Source organism: Polypterus senegalus, chromosome 18 (genome assembly GCF_016835505.1).
Source record: "Polypterus senegalus isolate Bchr_013 chromosome 18, ASM1683550v1, whole genome shotgun sequence".
Taxonomy (NCBI): domain Eukaryota; kingdom Metazoa; phylum Chordata; class Cladistia; order Polypteriformes; family Polypteridae; genus Polypterus; species Polypterus senegalus.
Window position 1 is genome coordinate 33162824 of NC_053171.1, and position 25063 is coordinate 33187886.

The 25063-nt window shown below is 39.5% G+C and overlaps 1 protein-coding gene across 3 annotated transcripts; it reads right to left on the reverse strand.

Annotated features, from left to right (window-relative positions):
* Positions 1-29: 29 nt before the first annotated feature.
* On the reverse strand, positions 30-24861 carry tbpl2 (TATA box binding protein like 2). 3 transcript variants are annotated; one of them, XM_039741395.1, is made up of 8 exons: positions 22962-24861; positions 12072-12460; positions 10459-10546; positions 7372-7463; positions 6866-7033; positions 4981-5075; positions 2934-3048; positions 30-1213 (listed from the first exon to the last, which is right to left on the reverse strand). In XM_039741395.1, exons 1-7 carry the CDS (start codon positions 23010-23012, stop codon positions 2972-2974), a joined length of 960 nt encoding a protein of 319 aa, XP_039597329.1. In that variant the 5' UTR covers positions 23013-24861; the 3' UTR covers positions 30-1213; positions 2934-2971. The 3 variants fall into 3 exon arrangements, with proteins under 3 accessions (XP_039597329.1, XP_039597328.1, XP_039597327.1); XM_039741394.1 differs by having other exon boundaries at positions 30-2235; XM_039741393.1 differs by having other exon boundaries at positions 30-3048.
* Positions 24862-25063: the final 202 nt, after the last annotated feature.

Genomic DNA, 25063 nt, shown 5'->3' on the forward strand with positions numbered 1-25063 from the left:
GACAAACCGCGCATCTGCGCATTAACTTAACGGCCCTGAAAGAGGTAATGTGTGTTTAGTACGAGTGGAATGAGCGGTTGTAAGTCAGTTGGTTTGACATAAGCAGAGATTTTAAGTCCCAGAAGGCTAATAGAAAGACCGATATCTAAAATAAGTAAAAATGTGGTGGAGACGTCGACCATGTGGGCTGCCAACTACTCGTTCGTTCCAGCGCCTGTTGATTTAACTTAAGGTTCCAGAACAGATCTCGGAGCTCGAGTGGTTTGTAAGAATACATATCCGCCAGTATTTGTATTACTGGACTATTCGCTTTCATTGGTTCAAGACTGAACGGGAGGGTTCGCACTACGCCATTTAAAGCGTTTGCCGGAAAGTGTGGTTTAACTGTAGAGCATCCATGATGAGTCCCGGGAAGGTGTTCTCTAGGGAAATTCGCTATATAAAATTATTGTGCTTGCCAGACAAGTTAACCATTCAAGAATATCACTTCACTGTAAAATGGTGAGGTATGCTGGCTAAACTAGACAGTGATTATCGGGGAATAAAATATTAGAAATGAAAGGTTAAAAAGTTATTCCCACACCGAAACGGAAAGAAGGTTAAAGGCACAACATTTCGGCTGTATAGCCATCATCAGGTGTGCAGCTGAAAAGAAAAAAAAGCAGGTAACAAGTACTTGTAGGAGGGGGAACAAAGCCAGGGCAGATTAAAGGAAGGTGTGAAAAAGCTGTCTTTAGAAAAGATGAAGGTAGAGATTAAATTCAAAAGTGAGTGGGTCTTTTTTTTTTTTAAATGTATCTTTGACACCCCGTGAAAAAACAGAAATAGATCAGTGTGGCAATGATTAAGAGATGTGAAGCGTTTCACCACAGGCATTGCAAAGTCTTAGATCTTTAACAGTTCAAATGTGCTTCCTGAAATGAACTGCAAGTTGTCTACCTGGGTAGATGGCTGGATGATTCCTACAAGAATTGTGCCAATTAAGATTTTTTGACTGGCAAGAGGCCCATTACTTAATACAGAATTTACTAGAGGGACCAGATGTGATGATACTGCTGGTGGCAAGTGACACAGTGGCTCCTATTACAACTCAAAATGCCTAGTGAGGAAATGTGGCCCTCCTTGGTTAAGAGATGGTCAGTGGTAGGAGATTAGGAAAAAAGGCTTCCGTGGAAGGATCAGTCTACAAAATGAAGTAAGTTTGCTTGAATACCTGTGAGAGAGACAGAGAGAGAGTTAGAGTGCAACGAGACAACAAACAGGATGTGGGTTTCGTTAATGGGGTTCCACATAGAGTAGATATAACAAGGCCTGCCCCTGGCTTGGTTGAGATATTGATTGTCCACAATATGAGAAGGGCTGTCTGTCAATGAAGAAACTCCTCATTCTGAGTGTTTCATTACAAATGGTAACCTCATCACTGCAGAGGCAGCGGAACTGTGAAAGAGGAAGAGAGTTTTTAGCATGCCAGGGATGGAAGTAGAAGATTTTGTTTTAAATCCTGTAAAGCTGTTAGAAAGACTGATATCTGAAAAATGGTAGAAACCTTGACTGTAAACCTGCCAGATGGACAGAAACTAATAAAATCATTAATGAATCCCTGTAGCAAGAGGTATCACCACCAGAAGCGTTAATACATCTTTCGCACAGGTCTGGTACAAAGCTTAAGTAGAAAGAAAAGAAACACACCCCCATGTTGGTGAAATATTGGTATGTCTGGCTCTCATTCTAGTAACTACTACTACTCTACTGACCTGGTGAAAAAAAGTCTGTTTTGAGGCCAAGAACCATTTCTGCCAGTCTGCTGAGAGTGTTCATGGGAGGATCCTGGACTGGACGTCTGCTGAACGTCTGGCTTGAGGGTAATAACACCTTCATTGCAAGAAATGACTACATACAAACAGCTGACATCCATGCTAAAGATAAAGCAGTCAAGACCTTGAAACCTAAAGCTGTCAAACAACTAGAGAGCATAGTTAATATGTTAAGCATGAAAAGCAACCTTCAACCACTGGCATTATAAGACTTTTGAGAAAAACTGAAACAGGAGTTGTGGGACAGCTGCATGCAGAATAAGCAGGACATCCAGGATTGTCCAGTTTGTGGATTTTGGGGAGAAGGTAAAAAGAGATGTCAGTAGGTTTTCAACAACGAAATAGCACTAGAAGAAAAATCCTTTCCGCCGATGAGAAGATAGATAGACCAAACCTCTTGCTCATAGTCATGTGTTGGATCCTGTATGAGGAGAAGATAGGCGGCTGTATTAGAGTTGTTATGAAGCTTCTGCAGTATAAAACATCCTTCTGCCAGCCTACCTCCACACCCCCCTTATCTACAAATTTGAGGACATCATCTTGATGGTGCCAAATGTGTAGTGCCATTGAGATGAGGAGTAATGAAAAATGTGTTTCTAAGAAAATGGTATTCATTGACCAGATTGGACAGACCACCTTCAAGCATTTATATGGACCAACTATGCCTTTTCAGTGAAACCTATTCAGAATATGATGAGAACTTAATTTTGGTGTAACTGTTCATCAAAAACTGTAAAAACCACTGATCTGACACAGGTGCTGTCCTTAAAGTGAAGGCAGTTGATTTCCAGTCCTGGCTTCCAAGCAGTTTATGGATCAAGTGCGAGCAAAAAGTGGCAGCCGTCCTGCCATGCAAAGACATCTTTTCCACTATGTCTTAATCCTAACACAAAGCATATCTTCATTTTCATCAAGAACAAAGAATTAGCACATATTAGAAAACTATTATAAAGCGTATAAAGCATTTATAAACATGCGTTATTTTTTCGCCGATTATGAAACACATAGCCGTAGCTCAGAAGTACAAAAAAATTTAACATATTTCTTTATTTGAAAAAAAAGATAAACACTGCTATACTCTCTGTAAATATTATGGTATTAGATCTTTAAATATATTACTTTGCACAGAAGATTGGTCATTTTGGTTCTTCAGTAGATCACACTTTTTTGAACCCTTTTAGAATTGGGTAGATGTTTTCAAAGGCTTCATATATTTCAGAGCGCTCTTTAGCCCCTAAAGGAATACAAACAGAGAGATGGGATTGCTTCCCTTAAAGGAAAAAGAAAAAAAAAAACGCATACACATGAGCAGCATTTGGGTCACCTGCTTCCTCTTTACCTCCTTCTAGATATAAGATGAAGTTACGTGACCATACCAAATCAGGACTAGAGATGCCCTGGTCCTTAAAAGCTGCAGTATCTGCTCGTTTTTGATGCGACTAACCCTTTAATCCATCAATTATGACCACAATGAAAAACAGTACCTGGCACTGGATATTGTGACAAGGCAGATAGATGTATGAAGTCTCTTAGCTGATGTACAATTTTCGGAGACAACAATCTTAAACAAGAATTAGATTTGTACTTTGCAAACTCCTCATATTAATTAGTTACATTATTAGGTTATGTTGATGTATTTATTTGCAGACTCCTGCATGTTAAGCCGTTTCTTATCATTTTTCTCCAAAGAAACAGTAGTTGCTGCCCCACAACTCCAATGTCTGTGGTTGGATTCCAGCCTGGGCTCAGTCTGCAGGTTTCATGTTTTTCTTATAGCGGCATTTTTGCTTTTTTAGGTACTCTGCTCTTTCCTCCCACATACTCAAGCTGTACATGTTAATTAAATTGTGCCTGTATGAGTAAGTGTGGGAGTGCGTGTGCAAGACTGTGCTCAGTAAAGGACTGGTGCCCCCAAAGGGTTGGTTTGCACCTTCAGGCGAGTGCTGCTGGGATAGGCACTGACTGCCTGTAACCTTGAATTGGATCAATGTGTAGATAATGGGTGGACAGAGTAGTCATTATTGGCCGGTGTAAACCCCGGCATTTACGGTTCCCTCTGCAGCAGTACAATGCTACGTTTAAGCAGGCAGCACAGGTACAACATGTTATGGTTTGCTTTATAATTTTAATAGCGGAGGTAGCTTGCATTTACTGAGAACATCATGTACCCGTAAATTAGCAGATACCTTAATGCAGGGGTTCTCAACGTCGGTCCTGGGGACCCCCTGTCGCTGCAGGTTTTTGTTCCAACCAGCTTCTGTTTTCAATTGAACTCCTGGGCTAATTAAGTAAACGGATATTCCCCAAGTTTTGTGTTTAAGGAACAATATATTAATTAGATTAAGTTAATAATAAAGTTTGCAAAAAAAAAAATTAAAATGTACCAAGCAGTTATATAGGAATAATGTATTTTTTTCTTTTTAACAGTATTTTCATCTTGATTTTCATTTTACTTTTCTAGGTGTTCTAATTGTTTAATTAATCCATTATTTACTCATTAGTGGGTCTGACTGTAAAGTAGCTGCAGCCTTCGATTATTCAGCGTTGTTTGCCTGGGTGTCTGATCTGCTCATTTTAAGTTGTCATCATTAAGATACAATACAGAGAAAGGGCAAAGTAAAATGAAATCAACAAAAGAGAGTTAAGTATTTAAATCTATAGCGAAAGCAGAAATATTTATAAATGTATTATAAATGTAAAAATTATGCTTTTTTGAATGTCGAATAAAAAAATTAAAAAAAATACCAGCTAATTAAATGAGATCAGTGCTATAAGGTGTTGTCACTGATTAGGAATCTGGTTGGAACAAAAACCTGCAGCCACAGGGGGTCCCCAGGACAGACGTTGAGAATCACTGCCTTAACAAAATGAGATTTGTGGTAAATCAACTTGTTTGCTATTAGGCATTTAAGAAAACAGCACACAAGACTTTACCTTCTGCAGCACCAAATTCCTGACCATGCTGGTTTCTAGGGGATTCCCAGTTGCAATATAAAATCCCTACTTGTGTGAATAAAGGACTCTAGTGTGTCATAGAACCACCTCCCAGTGATCTGTGCCAAGTACACTTCATGGGGCTGTGCCAAAAAAATAATCCACAAACATACTGTGCTACCTTATTCACCCCAGCATGAGCAAAAACATGCAGCACTTTTACTTTCCTTACCTGTCAGCACCACTTTACCAGAAACAAAAATGAGCAGCACAATGCGTGGCTTTACCATGCGGTAAATGAGCCCAGGAAACAGTTCTGGTTCATAGCTGAAAAAAAAAAAAAAAAAAGGAGTCTGTGAGGAACACTCCAGTCAAATACTATTGTAATCCACTTCTTTACAAACTACAGCGAGTACCCTGACCAGCATTTAAGAGGTCAACGTGATTCATTATACTGGATACACAGTTGCAGTCAAGCAAATATACAGAGATGCTCCTGCATCTGGGAGAGAATTTAAAACGATTTGTGATTTTTCTCTTCCTCACCACCTGTGTTTGTTTGCATTGTAAAAATCAGTCAAATTAATAGTGACCTTTACCCTTCCTTTGCAGAAAGTGCATGGCCTAGTTTGCCAACCCAGCCTATTGCACCCTGTGATCAGTAATGAGCTAGCTGCATCAGTCAGGGGTTTCAAATTTGTATTTTCTCAATTAGCTGATAAAAACCAAGGACATGGTAGCACACTGATTAGCACTTTTTACTCGGAGCAATGGGGATTGAGGTTCAAATCGCAGCCTGGTCACAGTTAGTGCCAAGACTACGTATTTCCGCCATGCTGGGGTGCTAAGGTTTCCAGTCACATCCAAAAGGACATGCTGGCTAAGGATGTTTGAGGCCTCCAAACTGCTATGGCTTTAACGATAGCCTACAATCCCATCCAGGAATGATTCTTGCTGTAAACTCAATGCTAACTCCCCCCAGGTACCCTAAAGCAGAAAGGCTGGACTGGATTTGGGAAAAAAGGATGTGTTGAAAATATAGTAGTGAGTTGAGTGTATGCAGGCTCATCAAGACTGGTGTCTAACTTTTCAAAGAGGACAAGAGAGAGGAAGAGTGTCATCAGGCTTTCTCTGAACAATAAACCATCAATAGTCATAAATCACATTAACAGTTTTTATTAAACTTTTGTTTACTTTATTATTGTCTAAAGGATTTCCTTTTCACAAACCTCTTCCACTCAGTAAGACATTGTGCTTTCTGGTGCCCATTGCAGCCTTGCTGTTAGGCACAGAGCACTGCACACAATGGTACTGCTTGGGGTAGGTGGCTGTTGAAGAAGGAATTTATTTTACACTGGTCACATTGCTCATCCACATCCTCCCAAGATTCTCACATTGTGAGCAGGATATACTGAAGTTACACTTATCCTAACATTTGCAAACTGTTGTAATCATTTAATATAATTGTGTGGAGCCATAAAAAGTGCATTTAGTTTTTTTGTTAGCATACCCTACAAGGCTAAAAATACCATTTTAAAATAAAATCGAAATCACATCTCAACTGGAAACTGTGCCAGAATGTGTCATTAATCATCAACTGGAGAGACCAGGGCACATAAATCCATGCTATTTATTAATCAAAACTGCACCAATGCATTTATTTTGAAAAAAACAAAAAAAATACATATCGGAAGAAAATCAGTTCCACAATCATGCTGCAAAAAAAAAAAAAGGGGCAATATTTTATATCAAGGCATTAAATCTTGTTTCCCTTCTTGGAAGATTTAATGACTTACCAATCCTGCCTGAAGAAGGGGCCTGAGTTGCCTCGTAAGCTTACATGTTGTAATCTTTTAGTTAGCCAATAGAGTGTGTCATTTTACTTGGCTTTTCTCTACATGACTTACTGTATCAAGAAATTTGTGTAAGATTACTTAGCCAATTTTGTCAAGTAAATTTCACTTGTCACTGGAAGATTTTCTTTGCCAAATAAAAGCAAAACTCCTCTTTTTTGCTAAATTTTGCATATGCATGTTTGCAGGGTAGACTTGTTAAATGCAGTAAAAGAAAATATTGCATAGGTAATGCCCTCTGGTGGTTGAACAGACAATAGGTACCTGCTGAACTGTTGGTGAGTAAGGACCAGTCCTTCCAGCCGGATGGGAAACCTGACATCACAGCTTCCAACCATGTTCTGGATTTTGAAGTCTAAAAATTTAGCTGGAAAACCCAGCTTCTGCACAACACGGGCATACTTTCGGGCCGCAAGCCGGGACTGTTCTTCACTGTGGTGGAAAAAATGTTTGGGGAAAAAAAAACAAAAAAAACGCACAGATTGATCCTCCTTCAAACAAACAGATAGATACCTCGTTTTAGTTTGACCTTCATCTCCCTCTTAGTAAATGCTCTGAAATATGTCTTAAAATACTACACTTGCAAAAGTAGTGACTAGTATGGTTTGCTGTGTGTATAATCAGCTGTACTTGTATAAATAAAGAGCAACCTCAACACAAACCCTAAGTCTGTTCAGTGAACTCTTACGAATACACACTCCGAGAGGAGAGGCTCACACACTCCTGTGCCTTTTTTTTGGAGGGTGGATAGTTAAACTATGATACTTCACCTCTTGGCCCCAGTGCAAACCATTTTGCCTGAGCTGAAGATCAAGGCTGTCGTTCTTGGCTCCCGGATTCTCATGATGACTGCAGCAAAGCGCTAAGAAAGAAAAAAAAAAATAATAAAGTGAGCTTTTGGGACCCCTGTAAATTTTTCCACAGAGGTTTACAACCTAGAAACACTAAACTCATGTACAGAGTAACATCACAATAAATTTTGTATAGTACTGTTGGAGGAAGTATGGGAAAAGACGACAAATGTCACCACATCCATAAACCTTCTGTTAGGCCTTCCTCTTTTCCTCTTCCCTGGCAGCTCTATCCTTAACATCCTTTTCCCAATATACTCAGCATCTCTCCTCTGCACATGTCCAAACCAACACAATCTCGCCTCTCTGACTTTGTCTCCCAACCATCCAACCTGAGCTGACCCTCTAATGTCCTCATTTCTAATCCTATCCATCCTTGTCACACCCAATGCAAATCTTAGCATCTTTAGCACTGCCAACTCCAGCTCTGTCTCCTGCTTTCTGGTCAGTGCCACTGTCTCCAACCCATATAATATAGCTGGTCTCACTACCGTCCTTTAGACCTTCCCTTTCACTCTTGCTGATATCCGTCTGTCACAAATTACTCCTGACAATCTTCTCCACCCATTCCACCCTGCCTGCACTCTCTTTTTCACTTCTCTTCCACAATCCCATTTACTCTGTACTGCATTTATAAGTATTTAAACTCACCCACCTTTGCCAACTCTACTATCCACTAACCATCCAACTCGCCATTCCACGGAACTCCCTCTCATTTACACACATGTATTCTGTCTGGTTCCTACTGACCTTCATTCCACTCCTCTCTAGAGCATATCTCCACCACTACAGGGTCTCCTCAACCTGCTCCCTACTATCACTACAGATCACAATGTCATCAGCAAACATCATAGTCCACGGGGACTCCTGTCTAATCTCGTCTCTCAACCTGTCCATCACAATTGCAAATAAGAAAGGGCTCAGAGCCGATCCCTGATGTAATCCCACTTCCACCTTGAATACATCCGTCACTCCTACTGCAGACTTTTCCACTGTCACACTTCCCTCATACATATCCTGTACAACTCTTACATACTTCTCTGCCACTCCCCACTTCCTCATACAATACCATAGCTCCTCTTGAGGCACCCTGTCATATGCTTTCTCCAGGTCCATAAAGATGCAATGCAACTCCTTCTGGCCTTCTCTATGCTTCTCATTCAACATCCTCAGAGCAAACATCACATCTGTGGTGCTCTTTCTTGGCATGAAACCATACTGCTGCTCACTAATCATCACCTCGGTTCTTAACTAAGCTTCCACTACTCTTTCCCATAACTTCATGCTGTGCCTTATCAATGTTATCCCCCTGTAGTTACTACAGCCCTGCACATCCCCCTTATTCTTAAATATCGGCACCAATACACTTCTTCTCCACTCCTTAGACATCTTCTCACTTTCCAAGATTCCAGTAAGCAATCTGGTTAAAAACTTCACTGCCATCTCTCCTTAACACCTCCATGCTTCCACAGGTGTCATCTGGACCAATAGCCTTTCCATTTTTCATCCTCTTCATAGCTATCCTTACTTCTTCCTTGCTATTCCGTTGCAATTCCTGATTCACTATCTCCATATCATCCAACCTTCTCTTTCTCATGACGTTCTCTTCATTCATCAACCTCTCAATGTGCTCCACACACTCTCCTCGCTTGTGAGTCTGTTTCCATCTTTATCCTTTATCACCCTAACCTGCTGCACATCTTTCCCCACTCGGTCCCTCTGTCTAGCCAATCAGTACAGGTCCTTTTCTCCCTCCTTAGTGCCCTACCTCTCATACAAGTCATCATACGCCTTTTCTTTAGCCTTTGCCACCTCTCTCTTCACCTTGCGCCTTATCTCCTTGTACTCTTGTCTACTTTCTGCATCTCTCCGATTATCCCACTTCTTCTTTGCCATCCTCTTTCTCTGTATACTCTCCTGTACTTACACATTCCAAACATCAAAACACATTACAGCCTATCCAAAAAGTTTCAGTCTGGCTATTGCATTGATAATATTACTGAAACAGCCTTACAATAGTATATCATGCAGTCAATGATCATTCAACACATTTTCTGGGGCCTAAAATAGAACATGAATCAAGCTAATTTTTTGTACATCCACTGTATCTATTTATGTTTGCACTACTTGTAATTATGAAACATGAACAGTGATGTTCTCAAACATATAGAGAGCACAACATTCTCAAATCTACTTAATCCAATTTAGGGTCACTGGAGTGCAGAACCTATCCCTGAAGTACTGGGTTCAAGGCAGGTATCAGTCCTAAACACTGTGCAAGTCCATCACAGGGCATACTCATACAGCAAGCCACACTTCAACAGGGCTATTTTCAAATAAACAATTCATCTCAATGCATACATCATTTGGAACATAGCAGAAAAACTGGAGTCCTGCAGACATGGGGAGAATGTGCAAACTTGACATTGTCAGTGCAGGATTTGAACCAGGATACTGGATCTGTGAGGCAGAAGCACTACCAAATGTGCCACATGACGCCTATATATAAAACACCTTTGCTGGTAGATTCTTACATGGCACATAGCCTACCCTTACACAAATGGACGCTAGAAATGTACATACTCAAAGTGCGGACCACAAACAGGATTTCTGCCTAACACCATTTATTTCTCCTCTTAGAAACACTTCTGCTTCTCTTCCATCTAGGTCTCTCAATACTTTTGTCATTTACCATTCAATTTGACTTGTCGCTTCACTGGAACAAGGCATAGTTAAACTTCACACTGTATGTGCTTCAGTGGGAGTGTCAAGGCGGTTTAACATGTACAGGTTTCATATTAGCCTTATATATACTGTAATGTTTTTGATTCACTTCAAGAGAATATGTCAAGGAGTGATAAGCCCAAAGGGTTAGTATTTTCATTCTACCAACACCTACACCAATACATTCTGCTTTAATAATACTCTTTCAGTACAAACTTGCATATACAAATTCAAGAGCTGATGGGAGATGTGATCATACTGTGAAAAATAAGAAAAACCCACCTTGGGATTGTACTCTGCATTTCGAGCTCGAAGGGCAATCGACTTAAGATCCAGACTGCAGGCTAGATTTACAGTGGAGACAATATTCCTGATGGGAAAGAAGATCAAATCAGTGCCCTTTCAAATTGTACTTCATTCTCCCTTAATTCTGGTTCCATGTCACATTACAAACGTTTACAATGGGAAAAAAAAAAAACTGTTTTGATTATTTCATGGGATTTTTGTTTTTTTAGGCAATGAATTCATCAATGAAAAATATTTTTCTCCATCATGCGATGCTTTTTTCACAAAACATTTAACCATTTTTGCACTATATTATCAGTATTTTAATGATAATTTGAATTTTGTATTTTCTAATATAAAAATATATAAATATTATTTACAGGTTATTAACTGCAGCGAGCACCACATGTTTATATGCAAGGACCTGAAAGTTACGTGCTTCTTACTGGGTCAGCAGTCACAGCATACACAATTTCCACGTTTTCTCTGCAAGTGGGACAGTAGATCCGAAAATTGACACTGGGTGCAGCAGGACTGGACCAGGCAAGAACAAAGTTACAGCTTGACGCCAAAAACATCATCAGACCTAGCTTGGTGGATCTAGGTAAAGTGCTGCTAACACCGCTACATATTAAGCTTGGTTTAATGAAGTATTTTGTCAAAGCCCTAGCAAAAAATGGCACCTCTTTGATATATTTATGCCGTCATTTTCTGGGAATTGTCTGAGTCTGAATTGTAAGAGAGTATTTTTGTCAGACAAGATATCAGAAAATGAATTTCTAATGCGGAATTTGATGGTGTAATGAATGACAGGGAACAAGGGGCATTGGTATCATTAAGGGAAGTAATTTTCTATATTTTTAGGGAACCGTAATGATCCACATTATAAAGAAATTATGAAAAAAGTAACCTTAAGGGACTGAGTTGCAACATGAATATCAAAGTACACTTTTTGAATTTGCATTTGGAAGTTTTCCCTGAAAATCTCATAGTGGCAAGTGAAGAGCACAGTAAAAAAATAACATTGGGATATCAAGGACATGGAAAGAAGGTACCAGGGACGTTTGGATGTCAGTCTGATGGCAGACTACTGCTGAATGATTGATAAGGATGCGCCAGAAAATGTGTACTGTACACTACAAATAAGGTTTTGGGTCACAAAATCCAATAAACATATATTGTTGTTTTCTTAAATATATTAGGTTGACTAAGTATTTCCATGTTAATTGATTTGGAACAATATTTTATTTTCAATTATGTACTTAAATGTGACATTATTTGTGCTCATTAATGAAAAAAAAAACTATTCACCATTAAAACATTTATGAGTTTAATTTTTATAAAACTATGTATTATCCCCAGCAAAAGTGAAATGAAAACCCTGAACCAATGGAAAAACAATTTGTTTCAGCCATGTGTCATTTGTGAACCACTTTGCAAGATCAATGACAACACACTGTCCAGTCTGCAGCGTGAAGATAAACCTCAAGGAGTTAACTGGTCATACAGACTGTTCAATCAAAATGTGTACAGCAGGGGTACAAAAGACGCTGAGACTCATCAACACAGTCCTATGTTTAAAAATAGAATTCTAAATCATCACCGCTTACTGAAGCTGAGGGACAATGCCGGAACTTTCAGAAACAGGTGTCATAGGAGTCATGGGAGTCATGGGTGTCATGGGCAGTGGGCAGAATGGAGAGGCCCCGGGAAGAGCCATGCTGCTTTCAGATGGTATTTGTTCTCCTGGGGTTGCCATACATACAAAGCCACTGTCCCGCACATCACTCTCCTGCTGTTCCGCCCCATCACGTAGGGGTTCATCCTGTACACTGAGCTCATCTGGTAGAAAGCTGAGGTCCACTACAGAAAAATCTTCTGTCAAGGCCTTGTTCTGCTCCACTGGAGCAGAGATGAAGGTGGAGGAGTGAAGGGGAGACCGGATGGAGAGGTCCCCTTCAAAATCGATGGCAGGTGTGTAAAGGCATTGAGAATTCTCCTGAAATTAAGAAATCAAAAAAAGGTTAGGATTGAGATATTTTGGAGGCTACTGGAAATGCTTTTCAAATCAGCAGCACCACACATATTCAAATCTAGAGTGCAATCATTTCAACTACAGAACAAATTCCAGTGAAATTCTGAACAGTAAACAATCAAAGTTAAAGTATAACCATCCACCTCTCACGCTGTTATTCCATAGAATGCCTTTCTAATTCTGAACTTGGTCACTTGAAATACATTTGGGTTCAGGCATAAAGCTACCAAGAGATGCAGTACTTGATGTGAAACTGTGGCTGGCATGGATTTAATCCACGTCAGGGATTCACCACAACTTGAAAATTCTGCAGAAGATCTGCTACTAAACACCAAAGGGAAAAATAATATATATATATTAAAAATAATTTTTAAAAACCACGCTGATATTAAGTTAAAAAGTGTACTAAAAAATAAAAAATAAGTCATACATCACTCGTAAAATAAAAGCGTGGGCACTTTTCATAAATCAACATTCAAAAAACGCTTCTTAAAATCTTAGCAAAAGTGCCCACGCTTTTATTTTACGAGTGATTTATGAGATACTTATTTTTCACTTTTTACTACACTTAAGCGTGGTTTTTAAAAATGTATTTAACTTTTTAGTCTTGGGTTTGTTTTAGTATAATTTTGTAATCAATATTTTAACACTTCCTTTAATGTTTCTATCTATTACTAGCACCATCTACTGTATTGGTGAAATCTTTAACTTCTTCATATGAAAATTTCATTTCTTAATTAACATGGAATAATTGATCAATTAGTGAAACTGATTATTGATTCATGTATTGTCATTGGAAGTGAGTAAGTGTGCAAAATTTCAAGTCATTTGGACAATAGGAAGTGGGTTAAATAATCGATTACAAGACTTATACCAGGCAACAAACAGGTAAAGTCAAAATAACATTTATTTCTATAGCACATTTTTATACAAATAATGTAGTTCAAAGTGCTTTACATGGTGAAGAGACAGAAAAAAGAAAGTAAGAATTAAAATCAAAGAACACTAATTAACATAGAATAAAAGTAAGGTCCGATGGCCAGGAAGGACAGGAAAAAAAAACAGACGGCTGGAGAAAAAAAATCTGCAGGGGTTCCAAAATAAGTGTGGAAATAATAATAATAATAAAATCTGTGCGCTGAATAACACTACCCAGCATAGAGAACTGGTCAGAAGTCAAATGCAACGTACAAAAAACATTCTGATGAAACAGTTAGTTGTACCAGAACTACAGAAACCCACATAAAGACCAAGGGAGATGAAGGACCTACACTGTAAATGCACCATTAACCAAAGGGAGGAAGGCAAGAACACAATGCAAAGTACTGTAGCTTTTAGCTTGAAGTGCAATTTCCAAAACCTCCCATTAACTAGCTTTTTAGCTTGTGTACAACTATGAGGCATTAAATATTAAATAAATGTGGGGTTTCTTATTTCCATGGTTAATTTCTAAACTAAATCTGAAGTACTGACATTTGCCACAATGTGTAACAATGCCAAAGAAGTAAACTTTCAAGTATGAGCACTTCACCTGCGATCTTAAGTTTGCACTGCCTAATACCCATGATGCTTATTAAATATAAAATCAAAACTAATACAATATGCTGCAATAACAATCATGAAAAAAAACACATACTAATCAAATAGCTTTGTTTAAAATAATTTTCACCTAGTAACTTTTATGGTGGGATGGCATAGTGGGTAGCACCACTATCTTAAAGATGCAGCAGCCTTTGAACCCCTGTTCATTTTGTGCGTTTAGTTTTCAAGTTCTCCCTTTTTCTGCATGTATTTTCTCCCACATTCCCAAAGACATGTAGGCTTGATAAATTAGCAGTTTTAAACTGGCCCCTATTGGAGTGCGGGTATTGCCCGAGAATGACTGATGCCACGTCAAGGACTTTTTGTTGCTTTGGACCCAGTGTTGGCACGATAGGCTCCAGCCCCTGCATCCAGCGGCATGAATAGATCTAGTTTAAATGGTAGGAAGTGTATTGTGGAAGCGTAGTTTTGCTCAACTAACCATCTTGAAAGCCACCAGGGCAATAACAGGGCCTGGCGCGGGAGAAGTACTACATAAATAATAAACTTAATTTCTATTAAATAATCATTCAGCATAAAATCCACATTAAGTTCTGCTGGGAAAACTAGATTTGAATACATCAGGATGCAGCAGTTAGGATGCTTGCTCTCTCTTGTTGTCTGTCCTCCCAGGTCCTCTTGGTGCTCCAGTCCTTATATTCTTGGGGTACTGCTGGAGCATGCACAAACTTGGGGGCCCACAACTTAAATGTTTCATGGTTGAGCAGGCCATAGCTTTTACTGGTTTTGGGACTCCAAGTGTTAAAGAATTGATCCAGGTTCAAGCAGCACTAAACACAGTGGCACAATGCCAATCCATCTTTTAAATACATCTAAACTAAAGAGCCCATGCCGTAGAGGGCAGAGAAAGTGGCCTAATAGCCAAAACTCTGAACTCTAAAGCACAGGGCTGCACATTTGGTATTTCATCACAGAATATTTGCAGGTCCCATGCATATTTGTAGCTTGCAAGACATTTTTAAACAAGGAAAAGAAATCAGAAGTTTGATTAAAAACTCATAGGCAATGCTGTTTACCATATATAATCATACACACACTCATACAAGCAGTTCCAGAAATAGACTGTAATTAATCAGTAATTATATTCAGGTCCATCTGTATGGGATCGCCACCATAAATATTTTTTTTTACATCACTGGTTCCCATGTTTCTGACAATACTTGTTTTTTCCTCATTTGGCTGGAATAACAAACTTTGCTGAATTTTAAAAGTAGAGGCCAGGTCACCGTTGCATAGCTTGTAAACATCACACCAATTCACGTTCTACTGAATTCACGTGCTGACCCGTTACAACTAAAAATCTTCAGTCATCAGAGCTTCTCCGGAGAGATTTCATTTAGATCTCATTAAGTTGGTTAAATGCTGGCTTCAATACAATTTAAGACTATCACTCCTATACAAGTATTTGGCATTTCAAAATGTCCACGGCATATAATGAAATCTGACACTTTCAGTGATTGCTTTCAATTTAAAAAATAAAAAAAGTGATATTCAGACTTGCCTTCCAAACAAATTTAGTATTTTTCCCCTTAACCAGGCCAACTTCTCCAATGTCTTTAAAATTCTCATCTAGTCTTGAGCATGTTTCATCTGATGTTTGTGTAGTTATACAAATTGTTGAAATTTCAATTTCCAAAAGAAAAAAACCACACCAAACAGTATTATGATGAGATTTGCTCAGTCCTTCCGCTACTGATCCAGTCCAAAATTCCCACTTCACCTTTCCTCCTTTAATAAACAATTTTAATAAAAATGTTATCAATAACTGTTTTAATAGAATATATTCATCATTTAGCAATTCAATCACGATAAACATCTGTTTTCACTTCTTGGTAATGACCTATCTGTCTTTACCAGAATTCTTTTTCTTCCATACTTTATGATCCGTCACTCCAACTATCAACAACAGCTGAAGTTGAATTTTAAAAGTCCCTAAAGTCCTACTCTCTACCACACTACTTAATAATTGATTCCATGTGTCTATACTAATTATTGTAAAGAAAAGCTTAACAGTTGTGTGAAATTTGACCTTAATAAGTTTCCAGATGTGTCCGTGTCTATGTGTTGAATTTACTGTAATGAACCATCCGAGATCCACTGTACTAAATGTCTTCTAAATTTGAAACCCTTCAAATCATGTCACCTCCTAACCTTGGTCTGTTTAAACTAAAAAGGTTCAACTCCACCACTATCTCCTCGTAGCTCCTACCTCTCAGTCCGAGTATCCACCTAGTCACTCTTCTCTGGACTTCTCGGCGCGCTGGTGTACCTTACGGACGGGCAGAGTGATACCACAGTAATTGATCCGTCAATGCTCAAACTGTATTCATTTAGTATTGAGTACCATTAATAAATAATTACTTTTTTTTTCCTGCAAGATATGACAGCAACATTCTTGCAAAATTCATAGAAAGTACTAGCACACTTTCTGCTCTCACATACTGAAATGAGCAGACGTGCTGCGACTCAAGAATGCCATAAACCCACACCCCCTGCCCAAGAGCAGACTGCGGCCAAACGCATAGCATTGTAGTCTGCCACCGCGCACAGATTGAAAAGAATACAGTTAACCGACGTAATATTGGTGTGACAACAGTGTAGTACAGATGCAAATCAAGCAGCCTATTTAAAAACATTTAAAAAGCACACATGCTGACCAACAGAAAGACGTGGGAAAGAAAAAAAAAAAAAAAATCAAAAAGATGCAAACCTGAAGCCCGTCAATGTAACTACAAACAGTGCCAGATAAGGAGAGCTTTCAAAGAGGCACGAGACGTTATCCAGGTAACTGCTGCTAGCAGAGTTACGTAGATGAGGATTTATTGAAGACTTTATAGCTGCGTTTAACATTTTGCAATTTACCACTCTAATACTTATGAAATGTAAAGCCTGTTGTTAACATAATGGAGGAGACATAATGTAAAGAATCACTGTCAAGAGTATTTTGTCACAGGTTTTGTCCGTGTCTTTTTTTTTTCCCCCCCCTAATTAGAAAGCAATGAACAATATAAGCAATATCCATGAATAAGAATATTAAATAGTTTAATACTATGCAAAATGCTTAATAGCTATGTCTAATGTAAAGATTAAAACTTTCACTGAAACTTTTTTTTTTGAAAAATATCCATCCATCCATTTTCTAACCCGCTGAATCCGAATACAGGGTCACGGGGGTCTGCTGGAGCCAATCCCAGCCAACACAGGGCACAAGGCAGGAACCAATCCTGGGCAGGGTGCCAACCCACCGCAGGACACACACAAACACACCCACACACCAAGCACACACTAGGGCCAATTTAGAATCACCAATCCACCTAACCTGCATGTCTTTGGATCGTGGGAGGAAACCGGAGCGCCCGGAGGAAACCCACGCAGACACGGGGAGAACATGCAAACTCCACGCAGGGAGGACCCGGGAAGCGAACCCAGGTCTCCAGGTGCCTGAGTAAATGTTAATGCAAATATTTAGTGGATTTAAAAGTATTTTAATTTCATTAGTAACAAAATCTAGGTTAATAAAATATGTTTGTACTTAATTTTGTATCATTGAAATTGCATTGTGATCCAGTCTCCTCTCTCAGTCCAAAGACACGCAGGTTAGGTGGACTGACAATGTTATATCAGACAGACAGACGGGATGTGTGTGTGTGTTCACCCAGTGATGGACTGTCACCGTGTCCAGGGATTGCTCCATTCTTCCACCTGCAGAGGCAAATTAGGATTAAGCATAAAAACGTCAGCGTTACTTTTTCTAAATACACATCTGAAAATTAACTAAATATTACACTAATATCTTTATATATAATACACTACCGTAGCCGTTTGTCTGTCTGTCCAGGATTTTAAATCACCCATAGCTCGCAAACCGTTTGAACTATTGACCTGAAATTTGGTAGGCATATACTACGTGACGTCTACTATCCACTTTCAGGGTGATGATTGACCTCCGAGGTTATCCCCCTTTTTATTTTATTGTAGAATCAACTCTCGGCAGCAAGGCGGTCGTGTGGCACAAGCGTACGGGCGCCGTTCTCATCCCTACCACCTTCGCCGTCACTTCCCCTACCTCTTCATAACTTAATTCATTCTTGAGGCAGATTGAAGACTTAAGTGCCAGCTTAAGTGAAAAATTAAAGTAAACGTACTAATTGCAACACAAACACTGCCTTATTCAGTTTTAACGCAAGCAGATGCTGACAAAAGAAGAGAAGAAGCAGGCCACTAAGGGTGGAGAAACAAAGAGCTGCTCAGAAAGCAGCAAGCGCATCAACCTCTGAGCAAACGAATGCTAAACGTACAGAGAAAGAAAGAGGATGAAAACTGGGAATGATCAAGTCAAGTGTATTCACAGCACGTTATCATGCAATGTGGCGTTACTGGTGAGAAAATATTTCTTGATAGAACAGGACAGAATATAATAGAAAATGCAAATGTGGGGATATTTTTTTTGTAAATGTTAATGTTCTAAGGGTATCAGTTTAAGTAATTTTCATAAGGCGATCGCCTGTTTTACACGTATTAAACAAATAACTAAATCTTTATGAGAACATAAAAGTTCATATTATCTTAAGTTTGAATGTCCTTTTGGGGGGCCACAATGAAGCAGTGGTGGGGCTGCAGCCCTGCAATATGGAGGCCGAGGTACGCGCCCCAGATCCTCCTTAGGTAGAGTTTGACTGCTCTCACTGTGTTTGCGCGGGTTTCCTCCCACAGTCCAAAGATGTGCAGTTTAGGTGAACTGGCGACACTAAATTGACCAAATGGTGTATTTGGTGGGTCTGTGTGTGTGCTCATCTTGCAATGGATGGGGATCTGTCCAGGAGTCAATCCTGCCTTATGCCGTATTTTAGCTGGGATAGGCTGACCCCTGCTACAAATAATACCCTGGTCTGGATTAAGTGGGTTATTATATTAGTATATATTGTGTAACAAATTTCTTATGGTGACCTTGATGTTAATTTAAATACAGACTGACCAATTAATATTAGCCATTCTAAAGCACTACCATCATTTGAAAACCAATTCCTGTGCTCTTTAAAAATGACTTTGTATTGGTATCAGAAAGACCGACACATAAAATACTTGTATCAGTACCGACTTCAAAAACAGTGGTGTGGCTCATCCCTAGTAGACCTTCTTTGAAATGTGGAGAACACAGCTGTACACTTTGCTCCACACTAGTGAACTGTATAACTTAAGAATAACCTCCTTTGATTTGGACTCCACACTTTGTGAGAAAGAACCAAACGACCAACAGCCTCCTTGATCACCTCTGTGCAGAGTCTTGACGTGGACAAGCCAGGTCCAAGTCCCCTCACCCCCGTATGTTTGCTTCTGCAGTGAGGGGCACTAGCATTGAATACAGAAGCCAGCTTATAGTAACATGGTTATTATAGTAAATGTCATCCAGACAGGACCTGCTTTACTTCATAGGTGAAATTGTCTTACGAATATCGAGTCAGTTTATATCATTTTCACATTCTAGCAAATTTTAAACATCTGACAACCTACACAAGGCCTCTACCGTCGCCTCCCAAATCCCTGGATTTCACACAGGCCGTCTCTCCCCCCAACACCACCAAACCAGAGGGAAACTCAGTTTTACTTTTGTTTTAGTGCAGTTTCCCTTTCAACAACATTATTCTTGGTCTTATTTTCCACCCTTACCTTAACATGGACTGGTGCAGAATTTACTTATCTCTCTATTATATTAAAAAAATCCTGCGACGAGATGAGACTTTTTGAAAAGATTTTTTCCAATCCCACTAGTTGAGACCTTGGCCATGACATTTTTTCAAGTCATGCCCTCCTCTCAATCATTTTCAACCACGCACACGGTAATCTCACCGCTCATTCATGTGAATGCTTTCGACAGGCACATTTCCTGCTCTCTCAGCTCTTATAAATATTAACGTTTTCCTCACTTTAAGTTCCCAATTGAAGAAGACTTATTTATGTCCAAATCTTATTTAAGCATTTCGTCATGAAGGGTTTTTAACAGAAAAAATGAGTACACGGGCAATCCTAGCAGCAAGAAACTGTGAAGTCAAACAAATTAACGCCAAAAATGTTGATCGGTTACATGGCAAATTGGTTAAACGAGTATCCATAGACTATGCTGAAAGAGTTGGTGGTGATCGTGCGGAAGATGAATACATCAATTTACAATATCACAAAGAATATCTGCAACTGTTCACACTGTCCGGTCTTCCACTGCACCCACGAATTACTGTTGAAAGAAGGATGTATCTAAGAAAGGTAGCATAGTAAATCTTTCACGGATAACATCACACAACAAAGGAGATTTTGATATGCCATTCGTATTAAAACATTAACAGTTTCCTGTTAGAATAGCTTTTGCAAAGACAATTAACAAATCTCAGAGCCAAACATTTGAAAAAGTCGTTTATTTAATAGACAGAAAGAAACAAAATTCAATCACGGGCAATTACATGTTGTACTGCCACGATGAATGTCGAAACACAGAATCAAAATTCAATGTGATATTGACAAAAATTTAATTCAAAAAAATGTTTTTACTTAAGTTTTACAGTAAAAGTGTAAGTTTAAAAAGTATTTGCATGTTAATTTCAAAGCCAAACAGAATGAAATTGTATTATGTAATGAATAACTCTAACGTAACATGAAACATAATTTACTTTCAAATTATTACGTTTTACTTTTTTTTTTTTATATATGGTTAATTACTCGCTGCAATGTAAAATAGTTCTATTATGCATATGTAACAATTCCCATAAAAATAAAAATCTGTTTAAATTTTACATCTGCATCCTCATACGCGAGCAACAGAACGGCAAAGAGGGTATCAGGTACTGCAGGCACGGGGGTTGGCGAGCAAAGCCCCCTAGTATACCAATATTTTTCTTTCTATTTCATCCTTTATTTTGTAAGCAACATAATATTATATAAGGGGCAGTTTTAGAAGGTCTGTTTATGTGCCTGTTTTAAATCCAATGAATATTTAACCAAATCAGGATGTGAAACAAAAATACCCTTAAGCCTGAATTTCTGCCCAATCTCTGACTGGTTTGGTATGTACGTTACAACCTGGTGAATTTCCTAAACTGTTTATTTAATACTGGCATATTATTCCTGTTTTAAATTAATTTACATTTACTGCCTCACATTAAGCAGTGGTTCTCAAACTCAGTCCTGGGAACTCCATGTCGCTGAAGAGTTCACAAGTCATTTTACCTCAGATTGATCTCATTTAATTAGTCCATCTTTTCTTGGTCTTCTCTTCTGCATTCAGACAAGCACAGCAGTGGGTTTTTAACATTCCCAAGACATTTAGAAATACTTGTATTTTTGGCATAGCTTTAAATGCTTCTCTCTCTTTGGTCGGTTTTCTGTTAATTTGTCTTGTTCTGTGTCAATTGCTCCCTTAATTATATCCTTATAATGACAATCAAAAATGAGCACAGCAGACACCTGGGCAAGCAATGCTAAAAGGTGAAAAGCCGTCACTACTTCAGCATCAGACCCTCTAATGTGCCGATTTCTAAATAATGGATTAAATGATCAGAACATGCGGAAAAGCAGGATGAAAACAACGATGAAAGTCAGTTTAAAAAAGAAAAAAATATTGAAGTATCCCCATTGGCCAGCAGCCATACCACCTTCACTTCAGACCAGATAATCTACGAGAAGCGAGGTGTGTTCAGGCCTGGTCACTACTTGGATGGTGGACCAACCGCACAAAGATTGGGATTTCTGCTGGAAGAAGTGTTGGCAAGGCCATGACGGGGGCACTAGCCCGGTGGTCTGTGTGTGGATCCCAATGCCACAGTGCAGTTAAGAACACATTGAGAATTGGTGCTGTCCTCTGCATGACATATTAAACCAAGGTCCGGACTCTCTGGGGTCATTAAAGAGCACTAGGAATCCCTTAATAAAAAGAGAGTAGCCTTAGCTAAACTGATCACTACAGCTTGGTCTTTCTGCCCCCTAACTGGCCATCTCTCTCGCCCCTGCACCATCTAATAGCTAATGTGTGGTCAGCGTACTGGGACAAGAATGACTGCCAATGCATCATCCAGGTGGATGGTACCATTTGGAGGTTCAAGAACTTTGCACAGGTTAGAAAAGCGTTATATAAATGTTTTTAATTAATACATAGATGCTCGGTACATTACAATAAATGTTTACCAAACTTAGTTCTGTAACTTCTACAAAAAAAAAAAAAAAGAAAACTGGGATATAACAGCTGGCTGTATGAAACTAGAAGTCCAATTTACAAATGAATAGGTTTGGAGAAAGTAGAACTGGATGCAAACATGCGATAGAATCCTATGCCCTTATTAACCTTTCTTCAGTAAAACGCTTTAAATACAAAACGCCATTCGTTCGCATTGCATAGGGAGGAAAGGAATTAATAAATAAAATTGACTCTGTCGTAAATATTTTCGTCATAGTAAAAATTATTGAAACTTCATCTCCTGTAGACCAGATGTACGTGTATATGGCAAACGAACGAAGCGAACAGGACTAGAATGCGGGGAACCACGCTGTGTAGGCGGGAGAGCGCGCCGTCCGTTTGGTAAGAGGAATATAATGTAAAATGCTCACAAAAACGTGTAAATACCCAAAAGTCACGTTACAACACGTACGTTGTGCACTCCTGCGCATTAACTCACCCAACTCGATACACGGTCCCATTCAGAACGGCACTTACGATTCCAAAGTGCGGACGACTAAACCAGGCACTCTATGGTTCTACTCCGTCTGACATGACAGCGGCGCAAGCGTTTAATAAGTAAAGGCCAGTTTGGTTTCGGACTGAATTGTTTTCGCTATACCGGAATGGCGAACGTCGCGGCATAAATGGCCGAATCGTACTTACTCCAACAATGGACTGGTCAAAATAACTTTCCAGCGAGGACTCTCCATCCATCCGAGCGTGGAATATAAAGCACTCTTGGTCTGCAGGTCCTCACGATGAAGCCAGTGGCTGTTGTGCTTTCACTCTCTTTCCGTCCTCCACTCCGCACTAATGATGGAAGCCCGGCCGGTGAATATCGGTGCTCGGCGCGCTCACCACTTCTTCCTCGTCGATTTGCGCGATTGATATGGGGATGTGTTTACTTCACTTCACTTCGCTAATCCAATCCACCTTAGTAAAAAAGAGAACCATTCTGTGTGTCCATCCGGATGCTATGACTCAATTTCAAAGCGCACTACAGACATTTTAGTAATCTAACGCTTTGCATTTCGTGTTTCAATAGATGGTGCATTTTACGAATCCCATACAGCAGAAACATACACGCACCGGCCCCTTTAGTAGTACCGCGTTGGACCCCTATGCCTTGTAAAACCGCAGTAATTCTTCGTGGCATTGATTCACCAATGTGCTGGAAATATTGACATGATGACATCATACAGTTGCTGTCAATTTATCCGCTGCACGTTCATTATCCGAATCTCCAGTTCCACCTCAGTTGGACTGAGATCTGATGACTGTGGAGGCCATTTGAGTACAGTGAACACATGGTCATGTTCAAGAAACCAGCTTGAGTTGATTTGAGCTATGTGACATGGTGTGTTATCCTGTTGAAAGTAGACTTCAGAAGAGGTGTACACTGTGGTCTTTAAGGGATGGACATGGTCTGCAACAATCCTCGGGTAGGCTGTGGCATTTAAATGATGCTGAGTTGGCACTAAGGTGCCCAAAGTGTGCCAAGATAAGATTCTCAACACCATTACACAATCACCACCATGGGCTAGGTTGATTACTTAAATTTCAATCCATCTTTGACAGGGAGCACAGCCAGTGTTATTATTCATGTAACTCAACCTTTTGTAACTTAGTTACGAACAAAACCACATGTAGCCTCTACTTAAAGGCCCTCGAATCTAAACATACACAGTCTTGGCTTTATTTACAGTTGTGAGGGCGTGAAACCTAGCCCAGCAGGATTAATGAAACTCTTAACAGGTGTATTCGATATGCATACACAATATATAAATGAGAAGTGTCAAGTCAAGTACACAATCAAAAGGCAAATAAGTTTAGAAAGAAACTTTGATAGGTAGAGATCTGGCAGCCCCAAAGACACAACCCACTACGAAGACAAGTCACCAGCTTGTGTGATCACGGGTGCCTCATAGCCGAACAGCTTTAAGCACAGTGTAATAGTGGTTGAAAAAAGCAAGTCTCAGTTTCTACTGTGAAGAGACTGTTCAATCTGCAGAAGTCCACAGATGGTATTTCAAGGCCCTGATTTCTACTTTAAGGATTGGCTTTCTTACTGCCACTCCACCTGTCAAACTTGCAGCACCAAGTCTCTTCTTCACAGTAGAAACCGGACTTGCTTTTTTTCAACCTGGACTGTTGTGCTGCGAGGCGCCTTTCATCACATAAGCTGGTGACCCTCAGAAACTTGTATTCTCATTGAGTTATGACTTTGGGTCTGCCACAACTCTTCCTATCAGAGTTTCTTCCAGTTTCCAATTTGCCTTTGGATTGAGAAGGACAAAACTGGAATCACTGGCATATTTGTTTTTCTTTTTGCAATTTCTCTAAATGAAAGACCTACACACATCTAAGGGTAATAATTCTTTGTTTCATTTGTTAATTGCTGGTTTTTTTCATTATCACTGGCATATCATTCAAGTAGTACCACAGAGGCTGTAGTTGCAGTCTGTTCTAACACTGCTTTAAGACAGAAGATTTTTAAGTAATCAACACTAAGTTGGGACACCTGTGCAAATTGTTTGCTTCATCTTGCAAGGCCTGCGATGGGCTGGCGCCCTGCCCGCGGTTTGTTTCCTGCCTTGCACCCTGTGTTGGCTGGGATTGGCTCCAGAAGACCCCTGTGGTTAGGATATAACGGGTTGGATAATGGATGGATCTTGCAAGGCTTGTGTAATTATGACATACAGTATGTAATTTGGGGCACAGCACGGTGGCGCAGTGGTAGCGCTGCTGCTTCGCAGTTAGGAGAC

What these genes read in the sequence shown, in the direction of transcription:
- tbpl2 (XM_039741395.1), bottom strand. Translation starts at nt 23,012, where the DNA reads ATGGATGGAGAGTCCTCGCTGGAAAGTTATTTTGACCAGTCCATTGTT. An exon ending in ATGCAGAGTACAATCCCAAG is followed by an intron (nt 7,464 to 10,458) that starts GTGGGTTTTTCT and finishes TTTCTTTCTTAG; the next exon opens with CGCTTTGCTGCAGTCATCAT. An exon ending in GTTTGCACTGGGGCCAAGAG is followed by an intron (nt 7,034 to 7,371) that starts GTGAAGTATCAT and finishes TTTCCACCACAG; the next exon opens with TGAAGAACAGTCCCGGCTTG.